Source organism: Lactuca sativa, chromosome 9 (genome assembly GCF_002870075.4).
Source record: "Lactuca sativa cultivar Salinas chromosome 9, Lsat_Salinas_v11, whole genome shotgun sequence".
In the NCBI taxonomy this organism is placed as follows: Eukaryota; Viridiplantae; Streptophyta; class Magnoliopsida; order Asterales; family Asteraceae; genus Lactuca; species Lactuca sativa.
The window spans coordinates 51413079-51433673 of record NC_056631.2 but is presented as its reverse complement, the minus strand read 5'-3'; the positions used below and the strand labels follow the sequence as shown (position 1 = coordinate 51433673).

The window sequence follows — 20595 nt, the reverse complement described above, 5'->3', positions numbered from 1 at the left end:
CCGATGAAGCCTCTATGGCCAAGTACCACCCCATATAACAAAACCTAACGTGCAATGAAGCGAGTCGCCACTAGATGTCCCCAAAGAGAATACTTCCACAAAACACCATGTGTCACTCGACATGCGTAATCCTTCGTCAAAGAGCAATGTTGCCTCTTTCATGTGTACACGTTGACACATCCTTAAACTAAAGAATAGTTTGGCAATGCCCATGCAAGATGACAACAAAATGAGCCGACTTTGGCATCACAAATCTTCATAGATAACTCGCAGAAAAAACTCGTGTTAGGTTGGGGAGGGGAAGAAGATTTCTAAAATCAATGGACAGTCTATGATTGTGTGATCACTTTCCGAATATGATATTTTGACCCTATGCCTGGTTACACGAAATCTAAATTATCGGGATAATTTTTCAAAGAACAACCTTAAATCAAAGCACCAATAAAAGCCAAGATATAGAGTTTTATAGAATTAAGATTCTTTTTATTACCAAAAATAAGCATCCATCAACATTAAATGCTGATTTTATCCCTCTATAAAAGGAATACGGTTTCAAGATAATTATAAAAAACTTTCCTTGATTGACGTTTGGTTTGAACTCTTTTTGATAATCTACAACACCAAAAGTCTTCACCGTAATGCTCTAATGAAAAATAATGAACATATGTAAGGTTGTAATAAGGAATAAGAAAAGGTATAATATAAATAAAAATTAAAAACTACTTTGTATTTTTTTTTTTCCAATAGTATTATATAGATTTATATGTTTTTTTTGGTAAGTACTATGGTAACCCAAAGAGTTAACCTACTCACAATTTAACTCAACCGGTTAACATCTACTTCTTTTCAAATTTCATCGAGTAAAAATTGGCACCCTTCCATTACACACAACAACCCCGTAAGCCGTAAAATACCCAAATTATGGCCACCACCACCACCACCACCACCACCACCACCGGCGCTAGCGCCACCGTCGATCCCGATCGACCACCGCCTCTCCCACTAGACTCTATCCCCATCATCGATCTTAGCCTTCTCTCCCAATCAGAACTATTTTCCCTCTCCATGTGCTCCAATTCCTCATTCGATCGCAACCGCTGTGACGACGTTGTAATCCCCAAAATCGACCGGTCAGTTTTCAATGAATCCGCCGGTAGTCGTAAACAAACTTACTCACGCCTTCGCCTTGCCCCCGCCCAGTCCTCCACGTCCACTAAAACCACCATTCACCGCCGTACGCCTCGCCTACGTTCGTCACATACACCCGCTCCTAACAACATTAATGACGCTGAACAAGCCGAAAACTCTCAGATCATTCGTATGTTGAAGGAGCTCTTTAAATCAGATCATAGTTTTGGGGAGTTAGTTCCGTTTGAAGTCGAACTAGACACCAATGTCGTAGTGCCTGAATCATTGAATCCCGAGACGAATCGAAAACGAGGGAGACCACGAAGGCAAGATGGTGCGGTATTCATTGACTCTCCGGACGCCAAGAGAATGCGTAATAATACAGTTAAGAAAGTAGCTGCTTACGATGCGGTTGGAGATATAGAAATGGTGAATAGTAGAGGCGTGAAAGTAAACTTGGAGAATTTGGGGATGTTGGAGGATCCATACGGGCTCGAAATTAGGAGGAGGACCGAAGGACTGTCGACTAAAGATGAGTTGTTAGGGTTTTTGGGAGGTTTGAATGGAGAGTGGGGGACTAGTACAAAGAAGAGGAAGGTCGTCGATGCAAGCTATTTTGGAGATGCTTTGCCCAAAGGCTGGAAGCTGAGCCTCTCTATCAAGAAGAGATCAGACCTTGTTTGGTTATTCTGTCGTCGTTACATAAGGTTTGTTTTCTCCCCTTTTCTTTCATAGTTTCAGTTTTTATCATGTAGGTATAGTTTTTTCATTTCTATTCATGTTTTAACTTTGAATCTAATAGCTATATGCTTCTTGAATGTACTCTGATGATAAACAGCCCTAGTGGTATGCAATTTGAGTCGTTCAAGGAAGTATCTGTGTACTTGCTTTCCCTTCTCGGAGAAAAAAACTTGGATAAACCAACTCACACTCCAAGCAACAATCGTGATGATTTTGGATCAAAAGGAGCTTCTATGAATGTAAGTTGGTATCTGCAGTTAGTTTCTTTTTTCTTTTTTCCTCTGTTCTTTGTTTTCCTTGGTCCTTTTTCTTTCCCCTCTGTATCATTATATATTTATATTATAAACTTTTCTCAATTGCTTCTTTTAACTTTTTTTCTTTTCAATTATCCATAGCAGAAAGATGTTTCTGTTCGAGTAGATACAAGAAAAAGCAGGCCTATTGTATTAGCACTGTCAAGTAGAGACTTTAAGAAGGAAGTCAAATCCAACATTGTGGACCCCATTAATGTAAAAGTAGAAGAGTTTTTCAAGTGCCTCAAGTGCTTCATGATCTTTGAAGGAAAAGCTGATCTATTTGACCATCAGATGTTAGCCCACAAAACTGAAAGATCTCAACTTGATTCTGCAACTTCTGAATGGACTGTAGTAAAAGGTGGAATTTTTGAGTGTCAGTTTTGCAATACAACATTTAATAAAAGGAACCAGTATAATGAACATATTGGGACACATGAGACAAATGAAACCCAGACTTGTGAAGCATCAGAAGCTCCAACTGCAGAAAAGAGTGTTGACCCTGTATTGTTTACTGGAGTTCCTGACAATGTTGTAATGGAAACTGATAATGCACCTTTTGGTGATAAACTGACATCTGCTTCTCCTCAAAGTGATCATAAAATAATTTCTGCAACAGAATCAAAAGTCAATGAACATGTTCATGATCTTAACATTCTGGATAATGATAATAAGGGTGAACATGTTAACATGAATGAAGATGTTTCAGTTGAAGAATCTGGTGGTGAGATTAAAAAGGAAACTGTTGATGCATCTTTTGGTGATAAATTGATATCTGTTTCTCCTCAAATTGATCAAAAGATAAATTCTGGAACAGAATCAGAATTCAATGATCATGTTCATGATGAGCTTAACATTCTGGATCATGATAATCAGGGTGAACATGTTAACATGAATGAAGATGTTTCAGCTGAAGAATCTAGTGGTGAGATTGAAAAGGAAACTGATGATGCACCTTTTGATGATAAACTTATATCTGCTTCTCCTCAAAGTGATCATAAGATAATTTCTGGAACAAAATCAGAATCAGAATTCAATGATGATGTTCGTGACTTTAACATGAATGAAGATGTTTTAGTTGAAGAATCTGGTGGTGAGATTGAAAAGAAATGTCATGAAGGTGAAAATGAATTCTTTGAAAGAGACAAATCTCCTGAAGTTTCTGATTCTAAATCTGATTTCTCTTTAGGCCATGAAGCTTCTATTGATGAAAGCAATGGGAAGCTTGAAAGTTGTGTTGTAACAGTTGATTCCATTGATATTGTTGAGAAAGATATAGTTGGTATATCCAATGGTGAAGATGCACATGTTGATGAGAATCCAGAATGCATTCTTGAAAAAGGAATAAGTTCTGAAAACAGCCCTCTTCTTCAATCTACAAATGAATTATTAGACAGTATTGAGAAAGATAGTGTTGAGGTGCTCAATCTTGCAGATTCTGAAATTAGGGTTCAGCCATCATCAAATATCTGTGAAGAAAAGGGCTTTCAGGAAAACATCAATGATACACAACACCTTTGTAGTCCGTTTGATGAATTGACATCTGAAAAGGAGGAACTTATTAATGTGAATCGTGTGGCTGAAGTGAATAAGCTTTTTGATTCAGAAACCCTTTTTCTTGATTCTTCACACAACACAAGCCTGAAAGATTCTCCTCAAAAACTAGGGTTTGACTTTGAGGAAGATAGATTTTGTTATGGAATTGCCAATTCCAGAGTTGAAGATATCGGGAACAAGAGCAAGGGTGAGGAACCTGAGACACAGATGATTATGGAAGAATTTGAGCTTGAGAATGATGTAAACATCAACAATGTTTCTTCTTTAAATAGGTCAACAGAAGTCAACTTAGACGACTTCCAGATTCCTTCTTTGGGCAGCAGTCAAAACGACCTAAATCTTGAATTTTGTTCACTTGTCCCCACTGGAAACCAGCAAGAATTCAGCTTCCAAGATGATGATGTAACTGGTATTTACGAAAATGCCCATGAAGGGTCTGAAAGGGGACTGCTTGATCATTTCTCCATCACTGAAACCTCGGTTTCAGATGATATTTTTGGGAATAATTCTTCATATTCCACACCACTGGATGCGTTTAAATTCGATGAAGAAAGAGACATTGGTGGGGCTGGGATCCATGAGTTAAGTCTTAATTTTGGCAACTCCTCCTCACATGGTATTGGTCTGTATGAAAATACAGTCAATTTGAACCAGAAAAAAGATGATGTTCAAACCAATTTGACCATGGTTAACATCAACAATGAGATTGAAACTCAGGGTTTTGCTCATAATAATGCCAATATGGTTTATCCACAAGTTGTGGCTAATCAACAACAAAGTGGTAATGGAGTTTTTAGAGTTGATGAAAGGTATAATAACAATAATAATAATAATAATAATAACAATGGTTTTGGTTTTAATCTGAATGGGTTCAGATCATCATCATCAAGTAGTAGATCTGAACCTGTGGAATTCAGATTCCTAACAGGCAGATCATCTCAACATATCATGAATCCACATCATCATCATCATCTTCAAGGGGCTTCTTCTGGGGTTTTTCCATACAATAATAATAATAATAATAATAATAACACAGGGATTATTGGGATGGATCAAGGTTATGGTTCGGGGTTTTGGAGTGGAAAGAATGGAATGGGGGGTAGAAATGTAATTACAGGTGTATGTGCATGGTGTAGAAATGAATTTCATATGCAGCAGCCTGAAGTACAAGGACAAGGTGGTGGAATTGGTTCTTTATGCCCGAATTGCAGTGGCCAAGTCAACATGTTGTAGCTATCTGTGGTTTGACTAAGTCTAAGGTGACGTGTACATAGTCATGGATATTGTTAAAAGACTCTTGAAATATCATGAATCGGTAGTTATCTCTTTTGAAACTGAATGTTGAAAGAAAAAGCTTAATTATAAGTCGACTCTTTTCCTTTATTAGTATTATTGTCCTAATGGGAAAACATGAACCTTGATTATGAAATTAAGAAGCCTTTTAGATTTTTGTATAAAATATAGATAAATAAATAAATGAAAATAAATGCAGTATAACTTTATCGTGCATGGCGTTATGCTGATGTGGTTACTCATAACCCAAGTGAACGGTGAACAATCATGAGTGAAAAGTAAAATTGATATTTGATTATTCCACAACGACAAAAAAGAAACTTCTAACTTTTTTGATAAAAGGGTGTGATTTTCATGTTAACAATTTCGCAGCATATGAAAAACAATGTCACAGTATAGAAAGAATAATTCCGCAATATATAATTTTCTTTTTTAGTTGTTTAGTAAATGGTAAATCAAGGTAGATGAGCCATGATAAAACATGGTATAAGAAAATAATGGATATAATAAAATAAGAAAATAAACAATTCAATTATTTAATACATTAAAATTAGTTATTGTAACTAACAACCATAATAATCAAATAATTATTTCAAAAAATACAGCCGAATACATTTTTAATGTTAATATTATAACATTGATTCGCATCTACTCTTCTAAATAATTATTTTGTTAATATTAGATGTCTATGTAGTAGACTGACCAAGATTCCAAAATGTAAGCCTACCAAAAACGAAAAAAAGAAAAAAGAAAAAAGAAAAAAAATCCATTTTTCCAAGTGGGTAACAATATTATCATTCTCTCAAGACTCTGAAACGCAAAAAACCCCTCGTTTGATTCACACCAACACAACCCATTCGCTGTTTTTGGTTTCTTCGTTTACCTTTTTCCCATAAATTCAAAATCATAAAAGGTTTTCAATTCATACCCAAATTCATTTCAATCTCATAGCCTCAACATTACCCGTTGAGGCTCATTCTGTTCTTCAATCTTGAGGGTTTTTTTCTTTTCAATTGATTCTGTTTACCTGTGTATAAATATGTCGAAATCATCAAAACTCATGAGTCCAACAAGGATTTCTCAATTTGGGTTCGTTCTAATTGTGATTGTTGCTAAGCTAACATGCGCAGATGAGAACCCTAGGGTTTCTAATTCTATTTGTCATCCCAAATCGATTAACGATTCAATTTTTGGTTCCCAAGCTCCGGTTTGTCCTTTGAACGGGATTGATTATTCTTTCGGTGTTCTTGGCGTTATTGAGGTACGTACGCACACTTGAAAGCTCACATATTCACTTCTAGATTTATCATACAGCTGCTCTTTGATTTTACATAATAAAATTGGGGGTTTTCGGAATTTCAGGTGTATGAGTTAGCTTTCTGTATTTAATTGTTATGTATTAGAATGATCACATTGGTTAATGTATTCAATTTGATTTTCATCATTAGTTGATGGATTTCAATTACACGAAACTATGATGTTCATTTGAATGTTGGTTGCAAATCTTTATTTTCAGGGAGATGAAACGTCATTGCAAAAGGCATTAAGTATGGTTCATAAGAATGCTGGAAATTACGTTGTTGTCCTCTTCTATGCATCATGGTGCCCTTTCTCAAGAACATTTAGACCAACTTTATCCCAAATGTCTTCCTTGTATCCTTCCATAGCTCATTTTGCAATTGAGGAATCTGTCATAAGGCCAAGGTTACATTTTTACCCCTTGATTGCTTATTATTATTATTATTATTATTTTTTAATTTAAATATACGAATAACACCATAAAATTTGCATACAGCATACTCTCGAAATATGGTGTTCATGGGTTTCCTACTCTCTTTGTCTTGAACTCAACAATGCGTGTTCGTTATCATGGCTCAAGAACCCCTACTTCTCTTGTGGCTTTTTACACTAATGTTACAGGTAACTTCACTTTTTAATTAATTAATTTCTTATGGGATTTATGTTAAAAAAAGGAAAATGTCAGAAAAACATCCCATTATTTCAACCCATATGAATGATATTAAATTTCTGAATGTTTAAAACCTTGCATTATTTCATTCATACGAAAAAACCCCATAATATTAAATGTTTAGGAATGTCCGAAAAGCACACCCTATTATAGGCATCTTATTGAAAAGACGCAATATGGAGGTTTTAAAAGTCAAAGAATTTAATAGAGGTCTTTTTTTTTTCAATAAGATGCCTATAATTGGTTGTGCTTCTCAAATTTTCCCCTAACAAAGGGCTAATCACAAAAATAACCAAAAATGGAAAGTTAATATCACAAAATAGTTACATCCTCTCAACTTTTATCACAAAATAACCACATATTTTGTGAAATACCTTTTTTTAACCAAATTGTGTTTGCGGGTCCCACTCTATATTGACTTCCTTTTTTTTCTTAGACCTAATAAAAATGGTAAATTTACAAATAGATAATCATCATTTAACACTAATCTTATTTTATTTATTTATAGGTATTAAAGCCGAATCTGTTAATGCAACATCCCTTGGTGAAACAATACACGAACACACAAATCAAAACAACATCAACGAGCCAGAAAACTGCCCGTTTTCATGGGCAAAATCACCCGAAAACATGTTCAGACACGAAACATACTTAACATTAGCCACCATTTTTGTGGTTTTAAGGTTGTTTTACTTAGGTTATCCGTTTATCATCACATGTGCACATGTTTCTTGGAGAAGAAGGAATGTAAACATTCGGTTCAAAACATTGTGGGAGCACCCATTGGCTTACATGAATCGTGCAATACAGTTATTCACTTCATTGACTGAGCCTTGCAAGAGAAGCAACCTGCACGGAGCCATGAATGCAAAGGCTGCATGGGCTTCAAAGTCTTTAGCTTCGGTGTCTTTTGGGGAGGCGAGTACTAGCCGTGATGGGTCCGGAAGTTGAGGGCGATTTGGTAATTTCCTTTTGGGATGTAATTTGTTTCTTGATAAGGAAGTTTTATGTCTAATTGGGTTCTTTGTGAAATGTAGATTACAATTTGTTTGATAGAAAAAGAATTGTTGTGTACTTGTTGTTGGTTGTAAATGTGTATGAGACCAATTCACCTTTCGAAATCTGACTTTCATGCCCTTTCTTTCTTTCTGTGTTTAAATTAAAAATATTTAACGTGTAGTTTTGTTAATTGTGGTGTTGTGATAATGTAGATTGGAATAATCAGATGATTAAATATATTTACAAGGACGGCGAGAACCTTGGAATATCCATGGTGATATACAGTTCTTGTTCCATGACCAAAGAATGTTATTCAATAAACTAATTTTACTTCGATTTTGATATCAAAAAGGTTAAGATTCTTTAAAGCTAGTCATGACAAAGATAATCAAACTCAAAGAAACAAGTTACAAGTACATTCCACCGATGAACAAGATTCAAATGTTTTTGGTCCCTAACATCCATAACAAAAAGACGTGTGCGGTATGTGTGAGTGTCCGTATGACATGTATATACACATTTGTATTTGTGTGTACATTCACAGAACTGAGTTTCAGAAGAAAGATTTTGTTGTCAATCCGTGTTGTGAAAGAACAACCACAAATTAGCATCCGAAAAGATGCTATGTTGGTGTAGTTTTTTGTTATGGGTTTAACAAAAGAAGCTTTAATAATAAAGAAATTTTATATTGTTTTTTTAAAGAAACAAATCTGTTGCAGGTTAATGACAAGATTTTCTGACTGAATAGCAACATGTACGGATGTCATCGGTTTTGAAATCGAAAAAACCGAAACCAACCTTCATCATTTGGTGGACATATAACCTAACCGAATAGGAGGGTCCGGTAGTAATGGTACTGAGTTTTCTTTCCAAAACCGAAGATAACCAATTTTGAAAGTACATTGCAATTTTAGAGAATTGCTTTTAGTTGTTGCTTGCAATGGTTTTGGTAGGAGAAAGAAATATATTTGTATGGGTGTTAAGTGTGTGGTGTTGGAATGGTTTGGCTTCAGGTTTTGAAACGGTTTTACGCGCAGTTTCCGCCTACATTCATATTTTTGCATACGGAATAAGATGAAACAATAAAATTTAGTGAAGGAACATAAGAGGGGTATTTTGGTCATTTTAATGACTTATGTCCATGTTATATAGGTGTTGTTTGAGAGTGTTGCTCTAAAGAAAAAGAACTAGAAGAAGATTAGCTAGCCTACGTGTGATTGAGGTGAGTACGTGTTGACATTTTTCCCACTTTGAAGTATATGGAAAAATGATTTTATGATAATGAAATGCAATGCTTTGATATATGAAATATTTTGAAAAGAAAATGTTATATGTTTTTGGAAAGAATTGTTTTGAAAGAACTCCTTGAAGGAAATAATGTTTTTGAAAGAAATGAAGTTTTGGAAGAACGAAGGTTTTGTTAACATGTTTGAAATATTTTGAAGTATAGATGCTTTACTTTCGAAATGAGTATTTTGATACTAATGTATGAACTATGTAACACATGGAAAGTAATGAAAAGAGCGAAAATAAATAAAAAGAATGGAAAGAAACAGAAAGTAATGAATATAATGGAAAATAATGAAAAGAATGGAAATAAATGTGAAGTAATGAATAGAATGGAAAGAAATGGAAAATAATGAAAAGAATATATATTGCTCGCACCATGATGTCCCCGTAACGTGATATAGAGGAATCTATCAGGGTGACACCTCCCCTTCGTGAGATAGATGTCCTAATGGAAATAATGTTGTGGTGGATTGATTTGTTCTTTCCACTTTGGTATAGACTTGGGGATATTGCTAGGTCCTAAGTATAAAAATGACAACAGTTTACACCGAAATTAGCCCTTAATGAAAGAAGGAATGGAAGGTGAAAAGTAATAACTTTTAAAATATGTTATGAGTAATGAAATGTTTTGATATGGAATAGAATGTGGAAAAATGTCTATTTAAAAATATGTTTTACAAAAATGAAATGTTTTTCATATGAAACGGAATGTGAAAATGCCTATTTGAAATATGTTTTGCAAATATGAAATGTTTTAATGAAAATGTGATGTAGATTATGGGTCACAAACCCGCGTAGCTTACGAGACATTATTGTCTTATGTATCTCTTTTAATCAGTGGCGGATCCTTTAAGGGGCCAGGGGAGGCCATGACCCCTCTGTTTTTCACCAGATCTATGTTGTTTACCATAGATGTTGCAGAGGAAGGATCCTATAATGGTTGTGATGAAGGCAACTACCCAACGAAAAAAGGGTGGGGATGTATATTTGTTGGGGAATCATTTCTACTGAATAATCAAGATGTAAAGATGCAAATGATGAAATGGAGACAAGATTGAAACAAGATCACTTCCTCCCTTCAACCACCACCGATTCCATATTGTACTCTCTATATCTCTTTCTATTTCTCTAACTTTCCCTTGCAAACGCCAAGTTTTTACATTTATGGTTATGTATTAGGTGTTTATTTATTTATTTATTTTTAAATTTGTTGATTTGATCTATTTATTACTTGAGAAAATTGTACATTCAGTCATTTGTACCACAATTTAACGTTGTCGGAATTGAACATGTAGAGTTGCACATGAAGTGTTTGTGAAAAGTCATCACTGAAGTTTATTTGTGAAAATGAGTTTTGATGAACATATCCATAATTTAAGCTGCAATTTTTCTATAAGTTTAGTATTTATGTACAACAATATATGTACACATCATACACATGTATAGTTGTGTGTATATGTATGTATACGTATATACTCGTTCAAAAAAAATGTATATGTATATACATATAAACATGAACGGACGAAGATACAAACAAGATACAACTATAACCTCATTTTACTATGAACTTATTACTTGATATATTTTGTCATACTCACATGCTTTTATTTTAGTGGTTAGGTATTTTAGAAGTGAATTACTGGTGATGCTTTATATGTGAATAGATGTAGTGTATATTGTAACTATGACTCATAAATTTACAATTTATGATCATTCGAAAAGTTTTATTTAACAAAGTTTTTGGTTTTGGCCCCCAGTTTTATTATTTGTGTTTCGCCCCTGCTTTTAATGTCATATATCTTAGGTTATAGTTAATGAGAGAGGATGATATATGAAAGTTAAAAGTCCAAAGATAGAGAATGGAGTGAAACTTCTTAAGTTCCTTATTTATTGTATTGATGTAATTCTCAATTGCTTGTTATGGTTTGTATGATGCTTAATACCAATATTTGTAAATATTTTTGTGGGACTGGTTTTTCTTAAATGTGGTTTATTACCCAAAAAGATTTTAAAACCATAGTATTTTAAAGTTTGAATTTTTTTGGGTGTTACGGTTCATATAAGATGTACTTAGTCGGTCCAAAACAGTTAGAAATTTGTTTAAAAAATAAATATTAACAATTGTACAATACTATTATGATCTTCCCACAAACGACTCACTTATGATGGGAATCTATTTACCTGGATGATATAGGATGATTGTTCGACTAGGATGGCGAATTAAACAACCTGTTTATTAGTCAAATTGTTATATTTAATACAATAACATATACAAAAACTTAAAGTATACAAAAATTTAAAGTAGGTTGTTATTACAAGTAGAAAATACATAAATAAAATGGCAATTAAAAAAACCAAAAATCCTTGATTTGATGTTAACATGACGAGTTATTTTTCTCTTTGTCTGTCTCTTTCACAAGCAAATCTCTTCACTGAATACCAAAAAACAAGAACTCATTCGGCGATTTGTACACAGAGCCATTCAAATAAACTCAATCACTCGATCAAGTTCACTCACTACCTTCCATTTTAATGGCCGGCTTCATTATTCTACCAATCTTTTGGAAACCATATCTGGCGCGAAATCGAACTCAATTCAACTATATATAAACACCACATTACAACAAAATCCATATCACTCTGCATTTTCTAGCTTCAGCTCATCAATGGCGGAATCAATTTCAACAGCATATACATTTTCACCCAAACACACTCCACTCAGGAGCACATTACCAGTTGCTCCAGAGCAACCAAAGATCAAACAAACCCAGAAAAGTTTCCTCAATAATGTTATTGTTCTTCCACCTTACTGTCAAAAGGTAGTGAATTTTTTTAGGGTTTTTACCCGTTTTCGTCATGAACTCGAGAGTGCTGATAATTGATCGTTTCTTTTAACAAAACCCAGATTATCGCAGAGCTTCTTGGGACATATATCTTGATATTTGCAGGGTGTGGATCTGCACTTGTTGATAGAGATCAATCTTTAACAATTTTGGGGATTGCTATGGTGTGGGGTTTATCTTTAATGGCTCTGATATATACACTTGGGCATATTTCTGGTGCTCATTTCAATCCTGCTGTGTCTATCGCTTTTGCGATTACAGGAAGATTGCCTCTGATATATGTAAGAACCCTAAATTTCGCACTCAAATTTCAATTATCATGTGCTATTTTGATCTGGGATTTTGTTGTTGTTGTAGTTGCCGATGTATGTGGTGTCTCAACTTTTAGGTTCTGTGGTTGCATGTCTCACTTTGAAAATTCTGTTCAATCATCAAAACGACACTCTGCCAACTTTAACTCGGTATTCAAATCCCACAACAGATTTAGAAGCTTTCTTGTGGGAATTCATCATCACTTTTGTGTTGATGTTCGCCATTAATGGTGCTGCAACTGATGATCGATCAGTATGTTCTATCTTTTCTATCTGATTTTAGTTTCTTTACTCTCAAATGTGTTGATTTTAATCTTGAGACGATGGATTATGTAGAGCAAGGAGCTTGCAGGGGTTGCGATTGGAGGAACACTGATGTTCAATGTCATAATTGCAGGGTAAGAACTAAGAAGGCGATACCATTTTCATGCAATGGTTTTAATTTTTAATTTTTTTTTGGGGTTCAACTTTTTTATGAATTTTATGTTTTTTGTTTTGCACTTTTTCAAAAGCTTTTTTTTTCGATTAATTAAACATTAAATCTAATATATTTAAAATGTTTCATAAATTCCTACTCTAGCTTATCAACTTTTAATCCCAACCATATTTTATATTGATGACACGTACATAGTTATAAAGATAAAAGACAAAAAAGAATATTAAAGTATATGATAGATTTTTTAATATTTGAAAATGGTTTCATTTTCATCATCTTGACAAGTGTTTTTATAAGATACTGTTTTTCATACATAAAATCCATTTTCATTTGAGAAAAATATAAATGAGGCTATTTTATTATCCACTTTTCAAGATTTAACCCAAAATTAGCTACTAGACCAAAATAACTATGATGTTTTGCATGTTTGTGAAAATCTCTTAAACATTACCGTTTAGATGATTTTCACAAATGACATTTGCGAAAATCTCAATCATCAAAAAATGAGTCCGAAAACTAGATTTGAAAAAAAAGGCAAATATCATTTGCAAAAATTCAGGTTTTACCTATGAAAATTGACCATCATCTATGAAACTTTATTTTAGATCATCTCTTTTTGAAGTTTTTTGTATTAAAAATAATCAAAAATTATTTCCACAACGAAGAAAGCTTAATTTTGTAGTTCATTCTATTAAAATAAAAAAAATTCTCACATCTACAAAATCAACATATGAGATATCCTATGAAATATGATAAGAAACCTCTTGTTTTATCGTAGGTCAAACTACAACATCAAGTTTTTGGGTGTAAAATGGTTTTTGAAGATTTTTAATTCAAAATTTTTCCACATGATATTTGATTTTTGCAAATAAAACCTGGATTTTCGCAGATGATATCTGCGAACTTTTTTTCAAAACTATTTTTGGGACCCATTTTTTATCAAATGACTAAGATTTTCGCAGATATTGCCTACAAAAATCCTGAAAATGATGTTATTTCACAGATATTCACAATGACAAGATTTTCCTAGAAGCGATTTGTAAAAAAAAAAAAAAAAAAACATGACTATTTTGATCCAGTAGCTAAATTTTGCTTAAATCTTGAAAAATGGTAAATAGGATTAAATGTTACAGAAAAATAACAAAGATTTATATTTTATAAAATGATTAAATGTTACTGAAATGAGAACATGAAGTGTAAAACTAAAATAACACAAAAAAGTCTTCACTTAAAGCTATAGGAAAAGAAACTGATGTCCAATTTCATTTTTCACAAATCACCATTTCGTTAAACAACGATTTTTTTTTTTTATTATGAACAGAAGAAAAATGAATATTTCGTTATCCATTTAATAGATTAATCTAATAAAATCTCTCCAGTAAAGATGCTTTTTCTAAGTTCATTTTTTATTGCAGGCCAATCACGGGAGCTTCCATGAACCCTGCAAGAAGCATAGGGCCCGCTGTCGTAGCCAACGATTACAAAAACCTGTGGATTTACATCGTTGCCCCTATCCTAGGATCCATAACCTCAACCATCATATACACTCTTCTCCGACAACCAAATCAAGAAAATCAAGACATCGAAGTCGAAAGCACCAAAAACATTTACAACAATATTTATTCACAATCCATGGTGTAAAAGTAAATGTTTTGTTATAGTGATCATGATATGATCAATCACCCCCACACATTGCATTGATAGATTGTACGCTACAGTACAACAACAATTCCATGAATATAATATTAAAAAAAAAAAAAAAAAATCTGGGTTTCTAAAGCACTCCAGAATTCTTATGTCTAAAACACTTTTTTTCTTTATAGTCATAGATATAAACAGCACATGAATCATAAATGGAAAAACTATCTTTCCACATCTTTCAGCTCCTAACTTCTCAGATTACCTGTTTATTAACACCACAATACAACATTATTAAACTAAGAGTAAATTACAGGAATGGTCCCTGTGGTTTAGAGTAATTTACGTATTTGATCCCAAAGATTTAAATAATGAATGAAATATGATCCAAATAAATTTACCCGGTTTGAGAAAGTTGTCTCCAGTTGATTACTTGATGCGACTGTGGATGCCTCTGCAAATAAGAAGAAGTATCTGAATTTCCAGGCGACCACACAGGCACCATAACTCCATCTCTTTCCCGCCTAAAACTTGTCCCACTTGAAGATTCCGCCGGTGAATGTGAACCACCACCACCTCCATTAATGTTCCTTAGATCTATCTGGTTATTAAACTGTGGAATCACCGATTGAATTCCTTCTCTTCCCGATTCCAGATTCATATCATCATCATCGGGAACTTCAGCTCTCCTATCATCGTGTCCGCCGTTTCTATGATCTGTGGACGATTCTTCCTCCTCTTCTTCTTCTTGTTCTGTTCCTCTAAACAAAGATGTAGTCACAGTCAAACTAGGTACCATTTGATCTTCGTAATGGCGGATTGTGGTTGTTACACGGTTCCCGAGGTTATCCTGTTCCGTTTCCATTTGCATGTCTTGTGGGAAAGCAATCGGAGTATCATCGGTGGAATCACCTAGTCCTTCTTCGATTCCGTTTTCAAGAACAGCTCTGGAATTGGCTTCGTGTTGCCACATTTGTGTAAGTGCTTGTTGTAATCGAGTTTGTGCTGTATCGATTTTCACAATCGGAAGAGGGTAATTGGATCCGAGCTCAATTCCGGCAGCTTGAAGCACGAATTCCGGTGCGTTCCATGGGTGGTGGATCCATTCAGTCGGTAGTCTAGAAAGCTCCGGCAGCCATCTTCTTACGTATTCACCATTTGGGTCAAATTTATACCCCTCGATCTGTGATAAAACATACAAAAAATTTCAACAATTTGATTCAAACAATTTAAACAAGTGAAATTAACGTCAAACCTGGGGATTGTCGATGCGTTCAAGCTCATGACTATCAGGTAGACTACCGGAGATATATTGCCAGCCGAGAGCATCACTTTCAAGATCTGCATCTAACAAAGTATCCCAGAAATATTTCATCCCCCATCTCCATGGAAGCTGTAAAACCTTGACAAAAAAACTCGAAACCACAACCCTAATTCGATCATGAAGCCAACCAGTAGCCCAAAGTTCTCGCATCCCCGCATCAACCAAAGGGTACCCTGTTCTACCTTGTCTCCATACCTTAAAATACCCTTCATCAATCACCCAAGGGAAAAACTTCAAATGCCCTAAAAGCGGTCTTTCGTGACTGTAGGGATGGTTAAAGCTCATGTACCTTGAGTATTCACGAAGACCGATTGATTTGAGGAACAGATTAACGCTTTCTTCACCGGATTTGTTACCTTCGTTTGCCCAGAGGATTTGTTTGATTCGAGCTTGGTGGAAGACTTTTCTGACGCTAACTTCACCGAAATGGAGGTGGGGGGAAAGGAAGGAAGTGGTGGCGCTATCGGCTTTCCTCCGGTTAATGGAGTAATGTAGTAATGGCCCGTTGATGAAAGCTGTTAGGGCTTTGTTTCCATTGCTCCACCCCGGCGTCCATGCTCGAGATAGAAGTGCATTGCTTCCTTTCTCTGATTCGTTTTCGAAAACTAACGTGTCTGAAGGGCATTTAGACACGTCACCTGAACAAACATTCAAAACTATTAAGCATCTTATTTTACATTTACCTCAATAAGAAAAAATATGGACAAACACAAAATATATTTATTATTTAATAGTTTTAGCCGTTTAATTGTTTACAGTAGTTGTTAGGTAGATCAAGTAATAAGGACTCTAAATCTAATAAAAAAATCATTGGTACGAATAATCTAAAAAAGATGTTTACCAATGTGTTTGACTACAAAGAAGTTGAAAGTGTATATGACTTCAACTAGACTTCTAGGTATTTGAAGAGAAGGTGTGGACCACAGAAAGATGGATGTTACAGAGTTCTAATTTGGATGGTAAACATATTTTGGGGGTGTTTGACATTGTTTTTTAGCTTAAAAAAGTTCTTTTTAACAAAATGACTTTTTGTCTTATAATGTTTTAAAATATGTTTTGATTAACTTTTGAATGAGCGAATGCTAAAAAACCAAAAGTTACATATTCCTAACTTTTAAAATCATTTATTTTTCTTCTTAGTAAAAACTCATTCTAAAGGACTTTTAGAATTGCCAAACATATTTTCAAACTTTTAGCTTTTTGAAAAAGCCAAAAGTTCAAAAAATCATTTTGAAAAGTAATTCCAAACACCCTTTTATTCATTAGCTTCCAAGTGATAGATTATTAAGTTGTGGTGACTGATTCATCATTTTTCTCTATAACAGTTAGGTAGACCAAGCAATAAAATCATGCTCTCGAATTTCGGCACAAGCTAGATTTGTCAAAATTTTTGTTGTGGGACAACGTCCAAGAAACAAATCTTTTATGGGCTAGTTCCTATATCAAAATCACCTTCAGATTTCGTCATGGGTAAGATTTGTCCGAGTTTTCGGATTGGTCTTATTGACAATTTTAGGTCAAAAAAACATATATATCCCCTAAATTCATGTTACCTAATGTTTCAAAAAGTCATTCAGCAAAAACCTCTCTCTCATAGCATGAACATAGCCGATCATCTTAATTGTGTGAACTATATAAATTATTTGTCTTTCATTTTTTTTTTTTTTTTTTGCATTACTACAATGTTTATCAACTTACTCAAATATTTAAAAACTAACATGAAATAGTTAAAAAATTAACAGTAGTCATTAAACTATTATATTTTTAAACATTTAAAAAATCTTTTTCCTTTGGGTTTTGAAAAATGTTAAATATATAATGTATTTTCATCATTTTACCACTGAAACTTTTATTCATTTATAATTATTATCCTAAGAAATAATAGTTCAAAGACTAAATCAAAAACTATAGAAAATAAGTTTTGTTTTCCTAGATTCCAAACTTTTCCATAACCACAAAATTTGATTTAAAAAAAAAAAAGATACTGGGTTCATACTTTAGAAAATGGTTAAACCGAAAAAGAAACGACAGAAGTCAAAGTGCCACTTTGTAACTTTGCCCATTTTCGGACCGGGGGTCGAGCAACTCATAAATGTTTTGAAAAATGTTATAATAATAATAATAATAATAATAATAATAATAAAACATAATTTTACCATTTTATTGATTTATTCACTAATCTTATAGAGAATTTCTATATCGTGCCCCCATGTGAATATAATAGTGTTTGTGTATCCCTATTATGTGACCATTTAGTGAATGAGGAGATACATATAATAGCATCCATCTTATATCTAGTTATTATATTTTGACATTTTCCAAAACTATTTAATTGAATTCTTTTTGTTCTTTTCCTTAAACAGTAAAAAAAGTATAACCAATCTTATATATAATATTTAGTGTCTAAATCAATATGGAAATAAAAGTTCGGTAGCTATACCAATAAAATGATGATCATACAGTGTATTTGTCCTATATTTTGGCATTTTCGAAAACTAGGTAATTGAATTTTTTTTGTTTTTTTCTTAAACAGTTTCGAAAAAGTATAATAAATCTTATATATAGTTATTATAATAATATTAGTGGCCAAATCAATATGGAAATAAAAGGAGCTATATCAATAAAATCATGATCACACGGTGTATATGTGTATATGTCCTATATTTTGGCATTTTCCAAAACTAGGTAATTGATTTTTTTTGTCTATCTGTTTTTTTCTTAAACAGTTACAAAAAAAGTATAACCGTTTTAAGTTGGGTGACTAAATTGACAAAATAACAAATGGTTTTCTATATTTTATCCATTTTCTATGTCTAAGTTAGCAATTATTCACAACTTTTTGCAAATATGATTATTTTGATTCTAAATAATCATATAATCATAATCCACTTGAAGTTGCAATAATAAGTTTAAGCACACATCTAGACACCAAGGACCATTGATTAGTTTTCTTTCCAAATTTACTCCATATCCAACATACAAAACAAAACAAAAAACTAAAAATTGTAGATAAATATATGCCCTAAAATCCAAATAATGAAAGAAAATAACCTGAGATTATTCTTTTAGGTGGAAGCTGAGGAGGCTCAGGATCATAAGGCATGCTAAGACACCTTTCCCAAAACGCTGCAAATGTAGTAAAAGGTCGACCTTCATCATCAAGAACTTCCCATGGTTCATATAACAAATCCGCATTAAATGAACGCACTATAATCCCATTTTCACTCAAAATCTCCTTCGCTCTATGATCCCTAACCAGAGATAATGGATCTACAACACATCAAAACACCAAATTAAGCTTATTTCATACCAAGATCTAAATCAAAAGTGCATAAATTGAACGAATAAAAGAAGGTAGAGAGACTAACCATATAAGTGGTTAAAAAAGAGCTGTGTAGCACCAGTGGATTTAATGACATCAAGAAGAGAAGAAACACTATCGGAAGATCGTTTTGTGATAAGAGAAGTTCCAAGATTCTTCAAAGATGAATCAAGCAAAGATAAACTCTGTTTAAGCCACCATCTTGATACCCTTCCTGGGTAATAATGACCTTCTTCTTCGGGTGCCCATATGAACACTGGTATCACTTTACCTGATCTTACACCAGCAGCTAAAGCAGGGTTATCTTCTACCCTCAGATCTCTCCTAAACCATACGATACTACACCCACCTGTCATCCCCTCAACAGATAAGATCCTAATATAAAATTTCGAAGCTTTTTATCTCAAAAACCCGAAACCCAATTCGCTTGTGGCTATGGAGTTCTCATGCTTTTTCTTTCAAGAAACTAAAATCCCATTTCAATTGACTGAATATGAATTCTACCTGAATCGCAATTCACTTAACAACTTTTTATCGAGAAACCCAAATCCCAATTCGGTTCCAGAAACCCGGATACCAGTTCGATTAAATTTGGCTTCTCTCTTAAATACCCAAATCTGAACTCTCTTTGGACTTTGAAAGACGCTTTAATATGGACAAGTGGTTCTATTTCTTTGGAGAACAAAAAGGGTGGTTCACTAGTTACTCTTATCTCCAGCGTCTTTTTTTGTCACTCAGGGGTCGCTCATGTGATAGAGAATCATTTTAGGGGCAAAAGCATTAAAAAGCTGGGAACTTTGCTCCCATTCAATGGGTATTTCAAGAATCTAATGAACACTATTGATATCCGAATAATTGAGGTTTTAATGAAATACAAAACATCCAAAGCTGATTTAGAAAAGGAAAGAAAGGAGATTGGTTTCACAGAATGGGGTCAGAATAGGCAATTTGCAGCCACAAAGCTTGTGTAGTCTCTTTTTTTCTTTCTTGGATTTTATCTTTCATGGTTCTTATCTTTAAACTAGAGAACAAAACCTCCTTTTCTTTGCCAGAGTGGAATATCTTTTTACATGATCCATTAATTTTTTTATACATCTTCAATGATTTTTTTGGTCTTTAACTCTCACATCATAATCTATCTATAATTTAGAATATAATAAAAAGGGGTAATCAATAATCAACATAGTCGACCAAAATGGGTGGTGTCTTGTTACCGTTCGATCATACTTTCAATATTAAAAAAAGGAAAATATCAATCGTTTTTTTATAAAACACAGAATTGGTAAAGAATAATCCCCACTGTATGTTAGAAATAAGGATTCACAATAACAATAATGTTGGGATCTGATTATATCATTTTCTAGAATTTGTAATTCGTCCCTTATAACCTGAGTTATGTAAATTCCGAAGTGGGATAATCCAAGAAATCTGATTTGGATTACGAACCTAAT

The 20595-nt window shown here is 33.6% G+C and overlaps 4 protein-coding genes across 5 annotated transcripts; 3 read left to right on the top strand and 1 right to left on the bottom strand.

Moving 5' to 3' along the window:
- Positions 1 to 786: 786 nt before the first annotated feature.
- LOC111921315 (uncharacterized) lies at positions 787 to 5102 on the top strand. Of its 2 annotated transcripts, none has more exons than XM_023916884.3 (3): positions 787 to 1835; positions 1967 to 2108; positions 2265 to 5102. In XM_023916884.3, the coding sequence occupies exons 1-3, from the start codon at positions 922 to 924 to the stop codon at positions 4950 to 4952; spliced, it is 3744 nt and encodes a 1247-aa protein (XP_023772652.3). In that variant the 5' UTR covers positions 787 to 921; the 3' UTR covers positions 4953 to 5102. The 2 variants fall into 2 exon arrangements, with proteins under 2 accessions (XP_023772652.3, XP_052623278.1); XM_052767318.1 differs by having other exon boundaries at positions 791 to 1835; positions 2268 to 5102.
- A 641-nt stretch (positions 5103 to 5743) lies between these two features.
- On the top strand, positions 5744 to 8126 carry LOC111921253 (5'-adenylylsulfate reductase-like 4). Its single transcript, XM_023916827.3, has 4 exons — positions 5744 to 6273; positions 6529 to 6716; positions 6808 to 6932; positions 7490 to 8126. The coding sequence occupies exons 1-4, from the start codon at positions 6052 to 6054 to the stop codon at positions 7930 to 7932; spliced, it is 978 nt and encodes a 325-aa protein (XP_023772595.1). The 5' UTR covers positions 5744 to 6051; the 3' UTR covers positions 7933 to 8126.
- Positions 8127 to 11936: 3810 nt separating this feature from the next.
- LOC111921316 (nodulin-26) lies at positions 11937 to 14688 on the top strand. Its single transcript, XM_023916885.3, has 5 exons — positions 11937 to 12089; positions 12176 to 12394; positions 12471 to 12677; positions 12761 to 12822; positions 14276 to 14688. The coding sequence occupies exons 1-5, from the start codon at positions 11937 to 11939 to the stop codon at positions 14499 to 14501; spliced, it is 867 nt and encodes a 288-aa protein (XP_023772653.1). The 3' UTR covers positions 14502 to 14688.
- Positions 14533 to 20102, bottom strand: LOC111921254 (cryptochrome-1). The gene is made up of 5 exons (XM_023916828.1): positions 19191 to 20102; positions 18874 to 19092; positions 15754 to 16460; positions 14900 to 15681; positions 14533 to 14763 (listed from the first exon to the last, which is right to left on the bottom strand). Exons 1-5 carry the CDS (start codon positions 19498 to 19500, stop codon positions 14760 to 14762), a joined length of 2022 nt encoding a protein of 673 aa, XP_023772596.1. The 5' UTR covers positions 19501 to 20102; the 3' UTR covers positions 14533 to 14759.
- Positions 20103 to 20595: the final 493 nt, after the last annotated feature.